The sequence below is a fragment of the Piliocolobus tephrosceles genome, chromosome 1, assembly GCF_002776525.5.
Source record: "Piliocolobus tephrosceles isolate RC106 chromosome 1, ASM277652v3, whole genome shotgun sequence".
NCBI classification, from domain to species: Eukaryota; Metazoa; Chordata; class Mammalia; order Primates; family Cercopithecidae; genus Piliocolobus; species Piliocolobus tephrosceles.
In genome coordinates, this window is record NC_045434.1 from 214,190,273 (window position 1) to 214,213,055 (window position 22,783).

Below are 22,783 nucleotides of genomic sequence, written 5' to 3' on the forward strand. Positions count from 1 at the left end.
TTTTTTTTTTTTTTTTTGAGACGGAGTCTCGCTCTGTCGCCCAGGCTAGAGTGCAGTGGCCGGATCTCAGCTCACTGCAAGCTCCGCCTCCTGGGTTTACGCCATTCTCTTGCCTCAGCCTCCCAAGTAGCTGGGACTACAGGCGCCTGCCACCTCGCCCGGCTAGTTTTTTGTTTTTTTGTATTTTTTAGTAGAGACGGGGTTTCACCGTATTAGCCAGGATGGTCTCGATCTCCTGACCTCGTGATCCGCCCGTCTCGGCCTCCCAAAGTGCTGGGATTACAGGCTTGAGCCACCGTGCCCCGCCTGTAGCCCGTTTTTATGCTACCTACTAACTTGACATTTCTAACTAGCATATGTCAGCCTATCCAGTGCACATCTATCTATATCACGAGTGGAACAATATCTATTACTGTCTCTGAACCAGAGAGCTTTCATACACTTTTACTCTCTTCATTTCTCTACCTTCCCTGGTTTGGTTAAAATAATTTAGAATTTTAGTTCTAGGAGACTGTTTAAACATTATTCCTCTTCTATTTAAAGAGTCTCTTCCTCACAACTGCCTCTCACATACAGCCACACTATCAATAATTGCTCAGTTTTCCTGGTTTGATTGTTCACTCCTCTATGAATGGTTTTTGCCATTTTCAAAAATTATTTTATTGTTTTTAAGCGTTATCTTCTCACGTGGCTAAAAAACTTTCTTTAGACTGCTGCTTTTCCCATAGACGCACGCTCTTAATTTGGCAAGATGTTATTCTCTTACAGATCTGTGAAAATAGGAAGTGGATTTTTTAAAGGTTATTTTCTATTTCCTGCATGAACTCTGTTTCAGTGAAGGCCACTTTCTAAAAAGCTGCGCTATCCAATGGCTATTTAAACTTAAATAAAATTAGAAACCCACTTCCTGAGTTTCACTGGCTATATTTCATACATATGCTCTTTACAATGGCTAGATGACAGCTATGCTGATGGAGTACCTGATTCCACATGTGGCACCGAATGTCTCCCACGGTGGGCGGCACGGATAGAGGGCACGTCCACCACTGTGGGAAGGTCCTAGGTATTCATATTTATAATATAGTTCCAGATTGCTCAGTTTTGGTGTCTGGTGTGGGTTCCATCAGGAATTGTGTAAAACAGGATTTGGCAAACGATGGCAGGCTGAATCCAGCCAGCTGCCTGTTTGTGTAAATAAAGTTTTACTAGGAGACAGTCACCCTCCTCCATTTAATGCTAAGGTCGTTTTGGTGCTGTTAGGGCCCATTAAGTAGCTAGGACAAAGTCTGTAAGGCCTACAGAGCCTCAAAATATTCACTACTTGGCTCTTTATGGAAGAAATGTACCAGCCTCTTGTCTAAAACATTGTTTGATTTTTCTGGGCGGTCCTCCCCACGACTGCAGTGGTTGTTGGTAGGTGATATGGTTTGGCTGTGTCTCCACCCAAATCTCATCTTGAACTGTAGCTCCCATAATTCCCCTGTGTTGTGGGAGGGACCCAGGGGGAGATAACCGAATACTGTTCTCGTGGTAGTGAAGAAGTCTCTCGAGAGCTGATGGTTTTCTTTTTTTTTTTTTGAGGCGGAGTCTCGCTCTGTCGCCCGGGCTGGAGTGCAGTGGCCAGATCTCAGCTCACTGCAAGCTCCGCCTCCCGGGTTCACGCCATTCTCCTGCCTCAGCCTCCCGAGTAGCTGGGACTACAGGCACTCGCCACCTCGCCCGGCTAGTTGTTTTTTTTTTTTTTTTGTATTTTTTAGTAGAGACGGGGTTTCACCGTGTTAGCCAGGATGGTCTCGATCTCCTGACCTCGTGATCCGCCGTCTTGGCCTCCCAAAGTGCTGGGATTACAGGCTTGAGCCACTGCGCCCGGCCGAGCTGATGGTTTTCTAAGGGGTTTCTGCTTTCGCTCGGCTCTCATTCTCTCTTGCCTGCCACCATATAAGATGTGACTTTCGCCTTCTGCTATGATTGTGAGGCCTCCCCAGCCACGTGGAACTGTGAGTCCATTAAATCTCTTTTTCTTTATAAATTCCCCAGTCTGGAGTATGTCCTTAGCAGCCACGTGACAACGGACTAATATAGTAGATCAGAAGTGGTGCCCCCGACAACTCCCCAGAAATGGGAACACATGGTGAGCATGCAAGCTTCTTTCTCATCCTCTGCAAACAGCAGAGGGCTGGCAAGAAGGGGCCCCTGGGATGCAACGAGCAGGAATGGCTCAGAAATCAGGCCTCTCCCAAGACGTGCTGACCAGGACATGTGATCTCCTCCACACACCTCCCTCTCCTTGTATCACTTCTACAGGCACGGGTGCCCTGTTGAATTTTGAGTCTTTTTTTCCCTTTTACATTTGTTTCAGGTTGCATCAATGGGAAGCTGGAAAGAGAGGAAGTCAAACATGTTTTTAGGCTGCCCTTATGGTCCTCCCCTATATATTTTAATAGATGGAATTTGCTTATTAGGCTAATGTCAAGTTTATTTCAGTACATATTCTCTTAGTCCGTAACAAGTTTAAGGTCCTAAAAGGATTCTGGAATTGCTAGATTTATTATAAGGGCAGTCAGTTATCAGCTTTAGGAATATTTCACTGCCCTCCTGAGAGCCTCACGCCATACATGCCCTTTACAATGGCTAGATGATAGCTATGCCGGTCAAGGTCACTCAGATAATTCAAAATCTATCCATGGGCTTCCAGTCCTAGCTATTTTTAGGGCCTTGACTATATTCTAACTAGTACTTAAAACAGTGAAATCAATCAACCTAAATGCAAGGAGGAAGCAGATGACGTACTATAGGGTCCTGAGTGAGTTCTGAGGAGTTGGTACAAAGAGGGAAGGCTTTGCTGAGACCAGGCTCACTGGTATTCAGGCCCTATCCCCGGTGCCCGATTCACCAAATGAAAATGTGGCCCCAAGGAAAGAAGATACTCCAACGACGTTCTGCACAAGACCAGACTTCGAAGCCTTCGCAGGGGAGAAAACGATACAACCTTTGGAAACTGACCGTAAAGATCACAGCGACTGTAACGCACCGGCCTCTGCGGGCTTACCCTGTCCCTGCTTTTTACCTGTATGTCATCCATGGGCTGGGCGCATTCTTCATTTTCTGCACTATCACGGTAGGACCCCAGCTCTGTATTCACCACCTCTCTGTTAGCCATCATCAGGACACTCATTGGCTCCCGTGGACGCACCTGTGGAGGTGCTGCCTCCTTTCCTACACTGGTCCCCTTCGGATTTCCAGTCACCTGTACTGTAGACACACCAATGTAAAGATCTTTGGAATTCCACTTTCCTACAGGCTGAGATCCAGAGGCTTGAAATGCTGCAGTCTCTGGAGTGGGAGGGGAGAGTTCCCGGCTGAAGTCCCTCACTCCTTCACTGGGGCTGAGTGTCTCGGGGACAGACTGCTTAGAACTAGGGCTTTGCTTCCTGATATTTGGCTCTTCCAGACTCAGTGCAGTGGGAAGCAGCTTCTCCTGCCTTGTCTGGAAGTACTCAGGGTTCAATTTATGCTTTTTGGGAGCCGGATAATCTTTGTGGCTCTCACTGCTGTAGTAATTAGAGGGTTCAGAACGAGGTCTTCTCAGCTCTGAAAAGTACAGTAGAAAGGATAGTCAGGACAGGAGATACAACTAGGAATCCTAAAGAATCAACACTTTCTCTATGCCTGAGAGACACCAAGCGCAAAGCCGGAACTCAAGACCCGTCCCTAACGTTTCAATATCCCCAGGAGCATACATCAGATTCAGATCATCCTCCTCCAAAATTATGTATTTCTTGTATGAACATAGAACTTTTGCTACTTTCTTCTGTACCGGGGGAGGGGGCAGCACTAGGCATTCTTAAGGAAAAATCAGAAACATTAACAAAAAATCGGAAATGTTTGTGACTATCCTATGGACTTTGCTGAGGGCAGCTGCACGAAGGCAAACGGGATCTCTGTCAAGCTCTGAGATGTCGTGATCCTGAATTCTTACCTGGGTTGGTGCTTGCAATGACAGTGACTCCCTTGGGTATTTCTGGAGAGCTGATGGCTTCGCTGTGCCACGGGGCCATCCAGCTCTCTGTGCCGGGCTCTTCGCCTGCAGGACAGTGGATTCTGGGGTTCTGTCCAAGCTGAGCCTGCTCATCTCTCTGCAGGTGCTCCAGACACTCTGCTAACTTCACATGACCCCGTGACCTGGCAATTCCCAAAGGCAGCCTTCCCAGAGAGTCAGGAATCGAGATGGCCCGACGGTCCCACTTGTACAGCACGACGGCAGCTTCCAAGTGCCCTAGGGCACACGCCCACATCTAGAAGACAGGGAGACACAGCAAGCGTTCCCAATCAGAGGTCAAGACCAGACCTGACTTTTGCCATTGGTGCCAACTGACAAACTGGTCCTTGCTGGCAATCTCGGTGGGGCCACTGAAGATTCCCATCCCAAAGTATCTCCAAAACATGCCATGTGTCAGCAAGAGACAACAGTGGGAACCAGGCACATCCGATGCCAGGCTGGAAGGATGGTGAGGGGGCTACGTGAACCCGTTTCTTACCAAAGGGGTACAGGAGAAGTGATCCACATTCAAAGGGTCAACTTCCAGTTCCAGGTCAATGCTATCCGCGTGCTTTGTACTATAAGGGAGAGCACCAGAAATTATCACACTATTCATCACCGTTAAAAGGAAACACCACAGTGTTGTAAAACCCCACCAAGATGAAACCCAACTGGGCATATAACATCCCCATGGTGAAGAAACAGAGTCCCAGGGCAGCGTGGACACTCCATTTCGCTAGGAGTTCAAAGAAAATAACAAATCCAACATTTAATTATTATCTTACTGGGTATTTCTTGGGAACAAGTTCATAAAACTCCCTTGGAAACTGTCCTAGGACAAAGCCCTTTGCTTGCCAGCTATAAAGCAGACCGAACGGGGAGACTTCTTCCGTGGGTGGCATGCTCAGGAAGAATGTGAGCGAGGACGCGTGAGGCTGACCCCCAGCCAGCTGCACCACAGCCTTACCGCCATTTGATGAGAGTCTGGATTAGGGTGGCATAGCCCTGGGCAGCGGCCAGGTGGAGGAGGGTCATTCCGCGGAACGTCTTGGAGTGGATCAAGTGCTTGGACTTCGCCCAGCAGGCTCGGCTCATCATCTTCTCGCATACCACGACCACACGGCTCTCAAAGCAGCTCCCCAAGGCCCCGGTCCCAGAAGCACACTGTCACGGAAGAGCGCACGTTACGACCTCAGGACTAAAAGCCTTCCCACCCCATCAACGCTTTGATGTAGGGCAAACAAATGCTTTACGATTAGAAACTCACAACGGAAAACACTGAAAATAAAGAAACATTGGCTGGGCATGCTGGCTCATGCCTGAAATCCCAGCACTTTGGGAGGCTGAGGTGGGCAGATCACTTGCAGTCAGGAGTTCAAGACCAGCCTGGCCAACCCTAACCCGAACCCCGTCTCTACTAAAAATACAAAAATTAGCCAGGTGTGGTGGTGGGCACCTGTAATCCCACCTACTCAGAGGTTGAGGCATGAGAATCACTTAAACTGAGGAGGCGGAGGTTGCAGTGAGTCAAGATTGCGCCACTGTACTCCAGCCTGGGCGGCAGAGCGAAACTGTGTCTCAAAGTAAAAAACAAGACAAACAAAAATTAGCTGGGTGTGGTGGTGTGCACCTGTAGTCCCAGCTACTCGGGAGGCTGAGGTGGGAAGATTGCCTGAGCCTGGGGAGTTCAAGGCTACAGTGAGCTGTGATCGCGCCACTGCATTCCAGCCTGGCTGACAGAGCGAGACCTTGTCTCAAAAAATAACAACAACAACAAAAAAACCCAAACCCCAAGAATCGTCCATGAAATTGAGACTAGAATGTGCTTAGCTTCAGCTCAGTAGCACCTCTCTGAAGTTCACAACTCGAAAGACACAAGTCTATCTATTACGGCTGACACTCTGATTAGGAACTTTATGCCGATTCATCTTGGGGAAAGCGTACATAGCCTTAAAAAAAAAAAAAAAAAGTCGCTCGGCTCTAGCCTTCCTGTAGGCAGTAAACTGTTATGAGACAGTGGAGCAGAACAGCCTTCCTAATGTTTGCACTGGCGGGTATAGTGGCTCTTTCACTCTCTTGCTTCTTCTTAATTTTTTTTTTTTTTTTTTTTTTTTTTTTTTTTGACAGGGTCTCCCCCCCTCACCCCGGCTGGGGTGCAATGGCAAGATCTTGGCTCACTCCAACCCCTACCTCCTAGGTGCAAGCGATTTCTAACTAATTTTTGTATTTTTAGTGGAGACAGGTCTCACCATGTTGGCCAGGCTGGTCTCGAACTCCTGACCTCAAGTTATCTGCTCGCCTCAGCCTCCCAAGTGCTAGGTTTACAGGCATGAGCCACCGCACCTAGCCTCTTGCTTCTTCTGAAGGAGAATTAGATCACTTAGATGTGGATTGTTTTTTCCTTAAAGAAATGACTAAAAGTATCTAATAATAATCCAGTCCTTTGTATAAAGTAAAAAGGATACTGAGGAGAGCATTTAGAGATCTTGAAATTTAAGCATTATTAATAACAATAAGGGCTATAGGAAAGAGAAATTTACTAATTTTAACCACATGGGTTACTTCCTATGACTCAGTTGTAACAGAAGAAAAATAAAATCAAAGTTAGTAAATTTCAACAGCTTATCTGAGTCTCTGTGATAGCAGTTTTATGTTTAACACTTCCCCAAATAAACGACACTTCTAGGCTAATTTGTATCTCTGGTGTTATTTAAAAAGTACTTTTTTTTTTTCTGGCAATATACTCCATAAACTTTACTTACTACAGAAATCCTATGCCTCCTCGCGGATTTTTATTTTTAAATGTGGAAAAAATGCCTCCCAAAATAAAAAAGGCACATGATGGGATTGTTACGTCGGCCCCATCAGAGCTGTAAAAACACCTACAGGAGCAGAGTTAGGCGAACCCAACATGCCACAAACTGACCTTGACTCAAAAGGCCAAGGCACAGCCATTTCACACACACCAGACACGAACGAAAAGGGAATTTTTTTTTTTTTTTTTTTGTATTAAACAAAAATAGCCATGTCTCTATCCTGCACGGCAAACACAGACATTTACTGAAGGCAACTGAAACTGATGAAAAGATATTCAATAGTGATTAATACGGGATGAGATTCTAGGCCAGTTGCGTGGTGGCTGAGCTTTAAAATGACATTACATACCATTCCTTCTTTTGAGACAGAGTCTTGCTCTGTCCCCCAGGCTGGAGTGTAGTGGCCGGATCTCAGCTCACTGCAAGCTCCGCCTCCTGGGTTTACGCCATTCTCCTGCCTCAGTCTCCCAAGTAGCTGGGACTACAGGTGCCCGTCACCTTGCCCGGCTAGTTTTTTGTATTTTTTAGTAGAGACGGGGTTTCACCGTGTTAGCCAGGATGGTCTCGATCTCCTGACCTCGTGATCCGCCCGTCTCGGCCTCCCAAAGTGCTGGGATTACAGGCTTGAGCCACCGCACCCGGCCACATACCATTCCTTTTATGCCACTTTTGTTGGTGAAAGAAAAAGCATTTTAAGGAGATCTCTTATGTGAGCCATGAGGTAAATTAATGATTACATTTTTTATAAAACTTAGTACTATCAGCCAGGCGCAGTGGCTCATGCCTGTAATCCCAGCACTTTGGGAGGACAAGGTAGGCAGATCACCTGAGGTCAGGAGTTCAAGATCAGCCTGACCAACATGGAGAAACCCCGTCTCTACTAAAAATACAAAATTAGCTGGGCGTGGTGGCACACGCCTGTAATCCCAGCTACTAGGGAGGCTGAGGCAGGAGAATCACTTGAACCTGGGAGGCAGAGGTTATGGGGGGCCGAGATTGTGCCACTGCACTCCTGCCTGGGCAACAAGAACGAAACTCTGTCTCAACAACAACAACAACAACAACAAAACCTAGTACTATCAAGTGAAAAAGAAGCCTATCTTAGGCCGGGTGTGGTGGCTCACGCCTGCAATCCTAGCACTTTGGGAGGCCAAGGTGGGTGGATCACCTGAGGTCAGGAGTTTGAGATCAGCCTGGCCAACATGGTGAAACCCCATCTTTACTAAAAAGACAAAATTAGCTGGGCGTAGTGGCACACGCCTGTAATCCCAGCTACTAGGGAGGCTGAGGCAGGAGAGTCACGTGAACCTGGGAGGTGGAGGTCGCGGTGAGCCATGATTGTGTCACTGCACTGCAGCCTGGGCGACAGAGCAAGACTCCATGTCAAAAAGGAAAAAAAGAAGCCTATCTTAGCCTTAATAATATTTTACTGTGTGCCAAGTCATTTCTTTCCTGCTGATTTCTGAAGACAGGGGAGCAATATGAAAATGTGAGGAGGAAAGAGGCTAGCTTTTTGGGTGTGACATATGATGCTATTTTAACCTATTATTATTTGAAATATTACTAATACTTGATATTTATGAGGTTCATAAAACCAAAAATATTCACCTAAAAACTTAACTGTGTAAAGGAAATTATAATTTGTCTTGAAGAGAAAGAGGGGTCATTATTTGAGGGTTTTTTTGCAAAGACTGAGTAGTGGAAATAAAAAATACCATCAGCTCCTTTAAATTTATCTTAGGGTCCCCTGAGAAATAATTTCTCCCTGGGAGACTTCCCCAAAATGAACTTCCTAAATGAAATGTATATAAAACCTTCAAGACCAATGGGACTCTGAAACAATATTTGGTAATTGACCTGTATTTGGCAATATCATACATTCTTCATGGAACTTACAGAAAGTCTGTGAAAGACGCTGTGATGTATAATGTCATTCTACACTGAATCATTACATAAACACTTTCTTTGGGCTCTTTTCATATTGACCTTGAGTTTATAAAAGGCTTATATGAATTATGGAATTCAATTATGTTTTATGCCTATACTTAAGATAGGGATAAAATACAGAATAGAAAGTAGGAAGATTCTAAGGTAATTCTGAACCCTAGCAGAATCTGAGTCACCATCTGGCCTTTTTTTTTTTTTTTTTTTTGAGATAGGGTCTTATTCTATTGACCAGGTTGGAGTGCAGTGGAGTGATCATGGCTCACTGCAGCCTCAACTCCCAGGCTCAAGTGATCCTCCCACTTCAGCCTCCTGAATAGCTGGGACCACAGGGATGTACCACCACGCCTAACTTTTAAATTTTTTTTTTGAGAGACAGGGTCTCAGTATGTTGCCCAGGCTGGTCTTGAACTCCTGGGCTCAAGCAATCCTCCCGTCTTGGCCTCCTAAAGTGCTGGGATTATAAGCGTGAGCCACCACGCCCAGCTGGTATCTATTTTCCAATTGGTTGTCCTTAACTCTCACTGCCCTGTAATTCAGTAGCGAATTCTGAGATGAATAGACATAACTTAAGGATTAGGTGGGTAAACTGAGAAGATCCACATTCCAAGGCTTCCATACTGCACAGATTGTAATGCTTAAAAGCACAGGTACTGTAAAGTACTCCCTCAGGCCTTCTGCCTGAATTCAGGGATAGCATCAGCAGCAGAGAAGAGGCCTGTGATCCATCCACTGCCTCGCCAATCCATAAACATGAAGCGAAATGGAAGCTGAGCATCAGCGCCGCTTCGTACCTGTGCCTGGCTCCCTCCATTCCCGCTCCCGCTGCCGCCTCCACTGCTGCTGCCTCCGCTCGCCTGTTTGTGCTGCTGGGACCCCGTCATCTCAGCCATCCTCCTCTCCATCTGCTCCAGTCGTTCCAGGATGGACATCCTGAACTGGTTATCTAGGGCAGAGCAGGAGGAAGAGTAAGGTTGGGTTCTGGAAGAAAAGCAGTCAACATGTGGCCTTGCCCGCCTTGCAAGACCAGCATCCAAATGCTGTCCGTAACTTCACCAAAACAGAGAGGTCTCTGCAGGCCAGAGTTCCCCAGCACGATCATGAGTCTGTCACCTCACACAGGATGGTGGCATCTTCAGCAGCCCAAAGTTCTCGGATAAAGGACCAGAAAACATCGTTTTGTCAGAGACCAAAAAGAGGTTCAGGTTCCTGCCCCCCAGTTTCTTTGTCAAATTCCTCAATGGAAACCCTGACATGAGATCTGGTAGAGAGCCCTCTAGAGCGAGCAAAATAAATAAATACAATTTAAATCAAACTAGTAGAAGAAAGCAATCATGGCAAGAAAGGAAGGTATGTTAGACCAAATTAAAAAAAAAAAAAAAGGTAGTATTTCTTTTACCAAAACACTGAGTTTTTACAAAAAAAATTTTTTTTAATTTTATTTCCTGACCCAGGCTCTAGCTTTTATGATTTACTTCAGGAATAGCATTATTCAGTGCCTGAGAATGTTACACCCTTTTTTGTTTTGAGACAGTCTCACGTGGTTGCCCAGACTGGAGTGCAGTGGTGTGATCTAGGCTTACCCGCAACTTCCACTTCCCAGGCTCAAGCCATCCTCCCACCTCAGCCTCCCAAGTAGATGGAACCACAGGTGTGCACCGCCATGCCCAGCTAATTTTTGTTTTAGCCCTTTTTTTTTTTTAGAGATGGAGTTTCACCATGTTGCCCAGGCGGTCTCAAACTCCTGGGCTCAAGGAATCAAAGTGCGGGGAGTACAGGCATGAACCACCATACCCAGCCACATTTGATGTTTTTTTTTTTTTGAGACAGAGTCTCCTGCTGCCGCCCAGGCTGGAGTGCCAGTGGCGCAATCTCAGCTCACTGCAAGCCTCAGCCTCCCAAGTAGCTGGGATGACAGATGCCTGCCACCACACCTGGCTAATTTTAGTATTTTTAGTAGAGATGGGGTTTCACTATGTTGGCCAGACTGGTCTTGAACTGCTGACCTCAGGATCTGCCCGACTTGGCCTCCCAAACTGCTGGAATTACAGGCGTGAGCCACTGCGCCCAGCCCCACATTTCTTTTAACACGTGTCTCATCAGAGACAAACATAAATAGGTACTTCAACTTCTACATCAGAGGAACAACAGGAATTACTGTTGGAGCTAGGATTGAAACTCAAAGAGAAAACATGTTGTGATTCTGTACCACTTTACCAAGATTATAACACATCTCTCCATATTCCTGCATTTACACACACGTGTGTGTGCACACACAAGCATACACGTTAGAGTTGGGTCACCTATCCGTGTACATAAGAGAAGTTAAATCGATGTGAAAATCGATCTGCCCATACTTGCTTTATATATAATATATATATTATATATGTCATAATATATCATATCATATATAAAATATATGATCTATAATAATATATATGTTAAAATATATATCTAGAGAGAGAGACACTTTTTTTGAGATGGAAGCTCACTCTGTTGCCTAGGCTGGAGTGCAGTGGCATGATCTCGGCTCACTGCAACATCCGCCTCCTGGGTTCAAGCAATTATCCTGGCTCAGCCACCCGAGTAGCTGGGACTACAGGCACATGCCACCATGCCCAGGTACATTTTTTTGTATTTTTAGTAGAGATGGGGTTTCACCATGTTGGCCAGGCTGGTCGTGAACTCCTGACTTCAAGTAATCTGCCCGCCTCAGCTTCCCAAACTGCTGGGATTACAGGCGTGAGACCCGGCGCCTGGCCACACTTCACAAATTTTAAGGAACACTGTGCCAGCTATTCAATAGCAAACAGGGGAGGTCTCTCCCTGCTCGAGCACAGGCAGACCTTGGTAAGTGAAGAAGGCAGCATAATGTGATAAGGAGGGATGGGGTGGGGACAGAGTTTAGACAAGTCAGGAAAGGTGACACTTCAAGTTTGATCAGTATGATGAGAAGGAGGCAAACATGTCCAGAACTGGGGCCTGGTAACAGCACATGCAAAGGCCCTGAGGCAGGGCATTCAGGGAGCAGAAGACTGCGTGGCTGGAGCACAGAGGTAGGGAGAGCAGGAGACGATAGAGCTAGAGGTGTGCAGGAGCCAGACAGTGAACGGCTATGCAGAGTCCTGGCTCTGCCATATAATAGCTGTGTAGTTTGAACTTAGAACAAAACCTTTGATGCCTCAGTTTCCTCACCCCTTAAATGGGGACAGTAGTTATATCTACCTCAGAGGACTGTTAATCTATGTAAGTGCTCAGAACACGATAAATCCTAGGTTAGCGTGCTTGCCACCACCATCATCTTTAGACAAATGAAGTCAATGTCTGTAGAAGCTGACTGAACAGCTGTGACCACATATTTCTCCTCCAACTGCTGAGAACATAACTATTTTCAAAATACAGTCATCTGAATTATGCAAAGGGATAATCTGGAAAAGAAATATTTTATCACCACTCCTTACCATCCTGACTATGAATTCCAAGACTAGTGAGCAAAGCGTACGCCGGTTCCATGTGAGAGAAAACAACAGGCACAGCTAGCACTCACAGAATGCTTCCTGCATGCCAGCCACCACTGTGTCACTGTGCAGATACTAACTCATTTACTCTTCACAACCATCACATGAGGTAAGTATTGTTATTATCCTCCTTTTCCAGATGAGAAAACTGAGGCACATGGAGATAACCCATCTGTTTGGCCCCAGGGCTGGGAGTATAACCAGATATGCCAAGAAGAAGGAAGGGTGATGGGAAGAGAAGATGCACAGGCATGAGGCAGTCTTACCAGAAGAAGGCAATATTCTCACTCTCCAGAAAGCTTAGCTCTACTCAAAAGACAGTCAATACCCAGTCAGCAGTTCAGTCCTCACTTCAGATCAAACTGATTTTACTTTATTAAAACACAAAAGCAAGAGGAAGACTGCTTTTTAAGAATCTTGATATTATTTTCTGGCTGGGCACGGTGGCTCACGCCTGTAATCTCAGCACTTTCAGAGGCTGAGACAGATTACCTGAGGTCAGGAGTTCAAGACCAGCCTGGCCAACATGGTGAAGCCCAGTTTCTACTAAAAATACAAAAAAGTTAACCAAGTGTGGTGGTACATGCCTGTAGTCCCAGCTACTCAGGAGGCTGATGCAGGAAAATCGCTTGAACTCAGGAGGTGGAGGTTACAGTGAGCAGAGATGGCACCACTACACTCTAGCCTGGAGGATAGAGAGAGACTCTGTCTCAATAAAAAAAAAAAAAAGATTTCTCATATTATTTTCTAATAAACTACTTCCAGGAACAACAATGCAAGAAAGACACTTCCTCTTTTGAAGTGAAAAATAACGTCTTCCTTCCAATTGCACAACTATGGATGGACAGACACAGGCAAACTTGGAGGATCCTGCTGCTAAGTGTCTCACTCAGTGGCAACTCCCCGCAGGGAAGGAACTGAATACACGCTGGGTGGGGTAACTTGCACACAGCCGTTCTCATCCTGTGACCACCAGCAGAAAACATAAGATGACTACTGAGGTGGCGCTGGTGTCCTTACTCCGGATGCCATGCCTCTCCGTTAGAAACCTGAAATCTTGCAGATCACAGGTCTCTTCCATCTGAAGCCTAAGAAGTTGACTTTTCAGTTAGAGTCCAGTTCCAAGTGGCATGGCAGTTGCCCTATGCGGAATGTTATAAACTCCTCTGCTTATTCCTAATGCTGCTAAGCCAGACAACCATTTGTCTCAGAACCTACTCGGGGATCCTCATGCATCCCATCGAAATGGCTTGACTGAATTTTAAACCTCCACAGCCACAGATCTGTGCTTTCTTCTGCGAGTCTACAAATCTTGCATCTGGTGAACGAGTTTTCAGTATCCATTTGACTTGTTCCGGAGCACTCTGGAACCACTCTGCAACTGAGTGGCCAAGATCAATATCCCATGGCAGACAAAGGGGCAGAAAAGCACCAAAAGCGCTCTCTGAGCTGTGGTCAGCCTGGAGTGAGCCTGCCTGCTGCCCGTGGAGGTGGCTTTGTGCTGCAGTGCGCTGCAGTGCAGTCCCCGCATCAGCTGTCCCCTGCCCATCCCCCTGTCAAGCACGGACACTGCAGAACAGACCTTCCCTGACATCACTGAGTCAGGCCCCGCCCACGGCATCTCCTGGTCAACCGCTCCAACAGTCACAATGACACCATGTGTGCCACAGAGGTAACCAGCTTTTGTTCTCCAGCTGCATTCCCTGTTGCTATGCCGTGAGTGCATGATATTAAGCTGCTCTGAGAAGCACTTCATGAAAATACTCAGAAGCAATTATGTGCCTCTTAACAAAATCATATCATGCATAACGGCATCTCTGAGTCTCTCCATTCCAAAGGGGAAGGGAGAGATAATTAAAAAAAAAAACCAATCTCAAATGCAAATGACTGAGCTGGCATCCCAGGGAGTGAGGTCTGCTGCACTCTGCTGCCCAACTTCAGACAGACTTTCTCCTCACATGTCCTTTCCTCTGCACAGGGCCAGGGCCCAGCTCTTGGGGTTGTAAGGCTTAGATGGATAAAATGATGGTCTTTACATCTCCATACTAGCAAGCCAAAAGCAACACCTTTATGCTTGTTTTGGTTTTATAGCTTTATCAGGATAATTAAAACACTGTGAAATATTTGGCAAATTGAGAGCTGTGCATTGCTTTAACTGTATACTGTGTGTGATAACGGGATACAGGCAATACAATTACTTAGAAGCAAAGAAGAATTTCTGATCATTAGAGTAAAAAAGTCCACTTGAAGGATTCACTTATTCATGCACAAATATTCACTGGAGTACCAGGCAGTAGGGAGGACCCAGAACAGCAGGGAAAATATCCTTGTCCTCATTTGTTGACCAACAACTAATTTACGCAGCTCGAACAAACCTGGAGTTTTAAATTAATAAAAGGCGGAGAAGGGGGAGTAGGCATAATGCATAGACTTAGGGGGCTGATGAGTTTGGTCCTAGTTCTCACCCATGATGCTTCAAAGACAACAGGGTCAGCTTTGAGGGCTTCCAAGTGGATGTCCTTAGGACAGCCCGAGTGGAGCAGCTGAACCCCTCCATCGGGAGAAAACTCTGCACAGAAGAAAAGTTACAAGTGCAAGATTCCATGGGCACATGAGGCTTAGAGGTGGCTCAAGGCCAGAGGAGGCTTCAGAGGTCCCAACAAAGAAAGCCAGCTGCTCTAGCTCCACTTCCTGCCTGGTAGTTCCGAGATTTTTAGTTCTTATCCTGAAATATTAGGTTATATCCATGGCACCGGAAGAACAAGTTCCTGCTTCATCACAGAATAGAAATTTGCTGCGGCGAGTGAACTTCGGGCAAGGGTATGGAAAACAGGTGCACAGAGATCTGTTTCTAGTAACACAGGTTGGCCTCCTGTTGAAGACATGAGGATGACAGACACATAATCCAGAGACAGACACGACCATCCTAAGCATTTTACCCAAGAAAATAAACGTTTACATAATATTTCTACACATACATGCTTTGGTAAAAAACAGTATAAGGAGCCACCTATTTAGACCCTTCTAGGTATCAATACAAACTTCACAAAAGTTAGTTGCAATGATACCCTACCTTTAAGTGGGAAAAATGATAGAACTTCTGTGGTCACAGAGAAGGCCACAAATAAATATATACAGTTTACATCCTGCGGGGTGCGTAAGTGAATGTTAGACCCAGAACTGCACTGAGCTGTCAGCCACGTCCTCCCCAGCGAAACGACAAACTTTCTGAGGGCACGGAAGAGCAGGGCAGAATAGGAAAAGGCAAAAGCAAAAAAATCCTTTGACAGACAAGGAAGTATCAAATGACACAAAATAAAGTGTTAACTGGGCTGAGGTTCCCCAGCACTTAACCCCCCTGGGTAAGTCCCATAACTCCTGGATCTAAAGACTCAGGCAAAGTGAGGTCCGAATAATGTCTTACTTCTGGTGCAGAACCTCTGGGTGTGAGTCTCAGCTTCCCTTCTAGTGGCAGAGTCTCCATGCATGACCCACCTGCCTGTTCCTTGCTAGAGGCCATGTGCTGTGAGTGTGCCTGTGTGATCCACCTGCCTGTTCCTGGCTGGAGGCCGTGTGCTGCCCTAGATGGGAGTTTCTGCTCATTCCAGTGACCATTCCTCTAGACCAGTGGTTCTCAAACTTGAGGAGGGCTTCTTAAGACAGACTGCTGAGCCCTGTTACCAGAGTTTTGGTCCAGTGGGTCTGAGTGAGACCCAGAAGTTGCATTGCTAACAAGGTCCCAGGCAGTGCTGATGCTTCTGGTCTAGGGTCACATTTCAAGAACCGCTGCCCTAAGACCCTGGACTGTTTCCACAGTGAAACAATGACTCCTCTCTCCTCCACCCACGTGCCTGTTAAACAATGACCCCAGAACCACCTGCTCAAACAGAAGCAGAGATTCCTACCCAGCATGGGTACGTGAGGCATCACCTCACCTGAACCATGCCAGAGCCGTCCACAGTAGCTCTGTCGACAATTACTGGGTGCACATTTTCTTCTCAAGCACCCCACCAACTCAGATCAGGCAAAACTTGAAAACGATTTAAAACCCAGCCACCTGTGCTGCTGTCTGCAATGGATCAAGTACTCTCCTACCGTTTCCATTGCATCTGACCTCTTTATTACTGTGTCCTTTACTCAGCTGACAACATGGGCTGTCTTTCCAGGTGTCTGTCTCTGCCTCTCATGCTTCTCTAAAGCAGTCTATTTTCCTGAATGGTTCCAGGGAATGAGGAAGGATACATTCACCTTCATGTAGCAGTTTCTTCCCGCTACCTTCCAGACATGCACGCGCACGTAAATCCCCGGACAAAAAGTCAATCATTCTGATGGCTTTCGTAGCAGCCGTCTGGCTCGTGATTCATTCAAAGCTTCTCTTCGTGAACCTCTTCTCCCTGCACTCCTTTTTTTGTGGAAGCAGTAGTTTTAGCCTGGGCAGCTCTGAGACAGTGCAAAGAACACTGGAGTAGAAAAAAGAGCCCCAGGTTTAATCTTGTCACTGTGTCACTTTGGAAAAATAATTCCCACTTTGCACCGCAATTTTCTCATCTGTAAAATGGGGATGTTTATATGTATCTTCTTGTTTGTGAAGATGAAATAAACTAATAAATGCAATCTTTTTAAGGGATATGGCTCTCTTACGCCTGAGCTATTATTAGACTGGGCCTTCTGCCCAGCCCTATCTATGGGAACACTGTTAAAAAATTACATTTTTTTGAGTAATTTTAGATTTACCGATAAGTTGCAAAGATCGTAGAGTTCCCATATGCCCCTCACTCAGTTTCCTCTAACATGGTATCTTATTGTAACCACGGGACATTTGTCAAAACTAAGAAACTAGTATTGGTATATTAGAGCTATTAACTAAATTAAAGACTTGAATCCGATTATAGCACTTTTTCCATGAACGTCTTTTTTCTGTTCTAGGATCTAACCCAGGATCCCACATTGTGTTTAGTTTTGAAGTCTCCTTAGTATCCTTGGATCTGTGACAGTTTCTCCATATTCCTTTACTTTTCAAGATTTTAACAGTTTCAGGCCAGGCGCGGTGGCTCACACCTGCAATCCCAGCACTTTGGGAGGCCGAGGCGGGTGGATCACCTGAAGTCAGGAGTTTGAGACTAGCCTGGCCAACATGGTGAAACCTGTCTCTACTAAAAATACAAAAATTAGCTGGGCGTGGTGTTAGGCACCTGTACTTGGGAGGTTGAGGCAGGAGAGCTGCTTGAACCCGGGAGGCAGAGGTTGCAGTGAGCCAAGATCACACCACTGAACTCCAGCCTGCCAGCCTGGGTGACAGAGTGAAACTCCGTCTCAAAAAAAAAAAAGGTTTGAACAGTTTTGAAGAATACTGGTCATGTATTTTGTAGACATCCCTCAACTTAAGTTTGCCTGGTGTTTTCTAATCCTTAGACTGGGTTCTGGGTTTTTAGGAAGAGCATCAGAGGTGAGGAGCCCCGCTCATCACATACAATCAGAGGGTATAATGATGTCCTGGTGAGGTCAGCCTCCATCACTTGGTTAAGGCAATGTTTGCCACATTTCTCTACTATGAAGTTACAATTTTTCTCTTTCCATTCTTTGGAACTAAGTCACTAAGTCCAGTCCCGATAACAAGCAGGTAACTAAGTTCCACCTTGCAGATGGGGGAGTATCTACATGTATTATTTGGAGTTCTCTTGTAAGTCAGATTTGTCCTTAATTAATGTATTTAGTCAATCACTTATATATATCAGTATGGACTCCTGAACATTTATTCTAAACTTTGGGTCACAACCTGATACTGTTATTTATTTTGTTGCTCCGAGTGTTCCAGCTTTGTCCATCAGGAGCTCTTTCTGGCTGACCCTTGTGCCCCTCTGACGTGCCCTCATCCTTTTTTCTTCCTTTTAGCACTTCCTTCCTTTCTGGCATTACAGGATGCTCCAGATTCATCTTTCATTTCCCCTGTGCCAGCCCTAGAACTGTCCATTTCTCTAAGGAGTGGAGCTTTGGTTCTTTTTATTGGAGAACGGTATTTAGAAACCAAGATCTGAGTGCTGAGTGTTCATCGCTATTGAGGTATCACGGCTTCTAGGCATTCTCGATGAGCAGAGCTAAGAAATATATGTATGTATACTGATCTATGTATGTACACTTATCTATAGTTATTTCTGTATCTACCTGTATACACAATAATGTAAACATGAGTTCCTGCTGATGTCTCTGTGTCTAATACAGCACTGCAGTGTTTATTAGGGCCTTCTGAGGGCAATTTTTTTTTTTTTTTTTTGAGACGGAGTCTCGCTCTGTCACCCAGGCTGGAGTGCAGTGGCCGGATCTCAGCTCACTGCAAGCTCCGCCTCCCAGGTTTACACCATTCTCCTGCCTCAGCCTCCCGAGTAGCTGGGACTACAGGCGCCCGCCACCTCGCCTGGCTAGCTTTTTGTATTTTTTAGTAGAGACGGGGTTTCACTGTGTTAGGCAGGATGGTCTCGATCTCCTGATCTCGTGATCTGCCCATCTCGGCCTCCCAAAGTGCTGGGATTACAGGCTTGAGCCACTGCGCCCGGCCATGAAGGCATTTTTTTTTTTTTTTTAGAGCTGGGGTCTTGCTATGTTGCCCAGACTGGTCCCGAACTCCTGACCTCAAGCTATCCTCCTGCCTGCCTCAGCCTTCCAAAGTGCTGCAATTACAGGCATGAGCCACCATGCCCAGCTGGCGTTTTAAAAATAGATTAAACGATGATGAAAGTAACTGTGTGTTACCTAGCTATAATAAACCGATAGATGAAATGCTGAAAAGAAACCTTATTGACATATTAAACTAAAAAAAAGGAGACCTTCAGGTTTAATTCCTGTATCCCAAAAGTATAAGCAGAGGGTATAGTATAATAGTATATTCATTTACATTATACTTCAATTGTTAGTTTCCAACAATATTAGAAAGCATAAGTATAAATAGAAAGAGACTCATCATCCCAGAATAGCTTTGAGTATTACAACGATTGAGAAGAAGATGAAAAAACTCTTGCAACCAGTAACTGGCCCAAGGGTCAAGGAATGGTTAGTTAGGGCTTCGGATTCCCTTTTGCTGGGTCGGCCCCATCCTAGCCTCTCCATCAGGGCTGTTCCACAAAGTGTCACACAGCACAGTCAGGGGACATCTTTTCCTCTTTCTCTGACAGGGATTCCCAGCCTTCAAAGGGACTCACTTTAAAATGTCCCAAATTAATATTCACTTACATGTTTAAAATTCCTTTGCAATGTTTTAAAGACAGAGACGATTTCATGAAATCAGACACCCACAGTGTGTTCTAAGTTTAGAAGGGCTGGGATTTGCTGCTGTAGAAGTGGAGAATCCCGAGTGTCTGGGCGTCTGCTGTGAGTGAGAAAGTATCTACGCCAGGAAACCAGCTCCTGGCCAGATTTCCCAGGCCCTCAGGCCCCAGCAGCACCTGCCGCTTCCTCTAGATTTTACACAACTCACTTTCAATCTTCAAACCTAATTAATTTTCCTGGTTGTACTAAGCAATACACTGTGCGGTGGTTCCTGATATTTTATCAGATAATTTAGTTTAAAAAATTAAGTCCCTCCTCTGGCCAGGCGTGGTGGCTCACACTTGTAATCCCAACACTTTGGGAGGCTGAGGTGAGGTGGATCACCTGAGGTCAGGAGTTTAAGACCAGCCTGGCCAACATAGTGAAATGCCATCTCCACCAAAAATGCAAAAAATTAGCTGGGTTGGGGTGTACGTCTGTAATCGCAGCTACTCAGGAGGCTGAGGCAGAAGAATCGCTTGAACCTGGGAGGTGGAGGCTGCAGTGAGCCGAGTTCTCACCACTGCACTTCTGCCTGGGCAATGGAGCGAGACTCTGTCTCAAAAAAATAAATAAATAAAAATAAAATAAAGTAAAATCAATCCCTCCTCCTGAACATACAAAATAAAATGTAAACTCTTTGTTGTGATACGGAATGGACTGTTCTTTAACAACTGTCCCAGACTACGTTTTTAGAGTTCTCTCATAACTCAATGTTCTCCAAAATTCCTGGTTCACGACCAGGAATTTTACTTACCTCTGGGCCTCTGCCAAGGCCAACCTTTCCCCTCACCTACCTGGTGAACTTCTTAACTCTTCCAAATGTGGCTCAGACATCACTCCAGTATTATTAATAATAATAATAGCAGCTACTGGACATCTACAGTAAGCCAGACATTCTACATGGATTATGTCGAATCCTCAAAATGACTCTGAAAGATTTTCCCCTTCATTTTCAGATGAGGAAGCTGATGCTAAGAAAATCTGTTACTTACCCAAGAGCAACCACTTATAAGTATCCGGGCAGAGATTTGAACACAGACTGGACACCAGACCAATGTTCTTTCCGCTATGCCTGGTAAACCTTCCACATTTTGCCCTGGGTCCTAACAGTACTGAGCAAATGAAGGGATAGTTCTTTTCCTACCTGTCATTCCTGCTAGAGGCTAGAATGTGAGCTTTTTGAAAGCAGGGACCTTATCTTGTACCCCTAGCACCATCCAGTGAGTGCGTATGGAAAGGATTATTTTCTAATTTAAACTCCTGGAAGCCTATTTATTGATGAGGTCATCCAAACTCTGGGGCAAGAACGCTGAGCAACCTCTGCTCCCCACAGTGCAGTCCAGGTGGCTCATACACCAATGAGCAGTTTATCACCTGTCCAGGGGCAAGAGAGGATGGTCAAACTGATCCAAGCCCAGAAGAGCTGACTTGGAAAGCAAGTGTGTCTGCCCGGCTGGCTGCGGTCTGCTTTCAACTCAGGGAAGGAAACCAGGCAGTTACGGTGAAGACTCTGGAAGCAAGGCTGGGAATGAGCTGACTTCTTCACAGGCACACACTGGAACTTCCCAGCAGTGTCACTTTTCTATAGCCACAGAGTTTCGCATGAAAAATACCAATCCCTAACTTTGGCCTGGTGGCTCACGCCTGTAATCCCAGCACTTTGGGAGGCTAGGATGGGCGGATCACTTGAGGTCAGGAGTTCGACACCAGCCTGGCCAATGCAGTGAACCCCGTCTCTACTAAAAATACAAAAATTAGCCGGGCATGTTGGTAGGTGCCTGTAGTCCCAGCCACTCAGGAGGCTGAGGCAGGAGGATTGCTTGAACCCGGAAGAGGGAGGTTGCAGTGAGCCGAGATCGCACCACTGCACTCCACTCTGGGCGACAGTGAGACTCTGCCTCAAAAACAAAACAAGCCGGGCGCGGTGGCTCACGCCTGTAATCCCAGCACTTTGGGAGGCCAAGGCGGGTGGATCACGAGGTCAGGAGATCGAGACCATCCTGGCTAACACGGTGAAACCCCGTCTCTACTAAAAATGCAAAAAATTAGCCAGGCGTGGCGGCAGGCGCCTGTAGTCCCAGCTACTTGGGAGGCTGAGGCAGGAGAATGGCGTGAACCCGGGAGGCGGAACTTGCAGTGAGCCGAGATCGGGCCACTGCACTCCAGCCTGGGTGACAGAGCGAGACTCCATCTCAAAACAAACAAACAAACAAACAAACAAACAAAAAACACCCAACCCCTAACTTTGAGATGTTCCCCCTTTTCAAGAGAAAAATGGACTATTCGGAATACAAATGACTGGCAACCCCCCTCAATGAAAGGAGTGACTTTCGTTAGTTACCAAAATGTTTAACAAGTCAGCCAGGTTCAACTGTTGTATAACATGTGGTTTCAACTGGGTTAAACAAAAGAAACACTTTCTAGAACAGCCCCAGAAAGTGTCCATGAATATAAATGCCTGCACATCAGTTAATGAATAATATCAGCAAACACAAGAACTCGTTATTACAACTGCTGAACTGAGCCACCTCGGGTCCTGTTGCCAGAGGAGAAGAAAAAGTTTTGCCTTGGCAGGTAAGTGAATGAAGAAGCAATCGTCAAATACCATCTGCTATTTTAAAACACGTTATTTGTAGCTCAAGTGCACATGTGCTCCCCCGCTGCCATCCATCTCTCATTCCACTTACAGCCCTTGGCTGCCCTGGCAGGGAGAGCTGAGGAGGCAAAGGAGGCATGCCTGCAACTATTTCGGTAGAGCACTGTGAGCGCTGCTTAGGAAGACTCCTAAATTTTTTAGGAAGCTCAGAAGGACAGGGAAAATGAAGTCACTTAATTCCCTCCCAGAATAAATGGGGCCACGAGAGTATATTAAGCTGCTCCTCCCTGGCAAGCCGTTTAAGATGTCCAAGTGCAGAGGGAAGGGTAAGGGCCGGGTGGAGATAAGGCACAAGCTGTACCACTCTGATTTTCCAAAGCAATGGCTAAATTTAGCCGTAGAAAAAACTGCCATACTCCCCTTTTTAAAAACTCTCTGACTCTGTATACTGAAACACTAGAAATGGCAATGAGCAATGCTGCTTAGGTCTTCTTCATGTGCGGTAATTCTGGATCCATATTTCTTCTTCCTGGTCTTTGTTTTACATTATCCCCATATTCAGTCTTGG

The 22,783-nt window shown here is 45.9% G+C and overlaps 1 protein-coding gene across 15 annotated transcripts in view; it reads right to left on the bottom strand.

Annotated features, from left to right (window-relative positions):
* CAMTA1 (calmodulin binding transcription activator 1) overlaps positions 1-22,783 on the bottom strand; it is a 953,649-nt gene that overhangs the window by 27,809 nt on the left and 903,057 nt on the right. For 9 of the 15 annotated variants that reach the window (XM_031934754.1, XM_023215241.1, XM_023215238.1 and 6 more), the window contains 5 exons: positions 9,594-9,745; positions 5,007-5,203; positions 4,539-4,617; positions 3,980-4,295; positions 3,068-3,252 (listed from right to left, as the gene is read on the bottom strand). In XM_031934754.1, coding sequence (XP_031790614.1) covers positions 3,068-3,252; positions 3,980-4,295; positions 4,539-4,617; positions 5,007-5,203; positions 9,594-9,745 — 929 coding nt within the window. Of the gene's footprint in view, positions 1-3,067; positions 3,592-3,979; positions 4,296-4,538; positions 4,618-5,006; positions 5,204-9,593; positions 9,746-22,783 lie in introns of all 15 variants that reach the window. The other 6 variants (XM_023215232.1, XM_023215235.1, XM_023215230.1 and 3 more) reach the window with 1 other exon arrangement.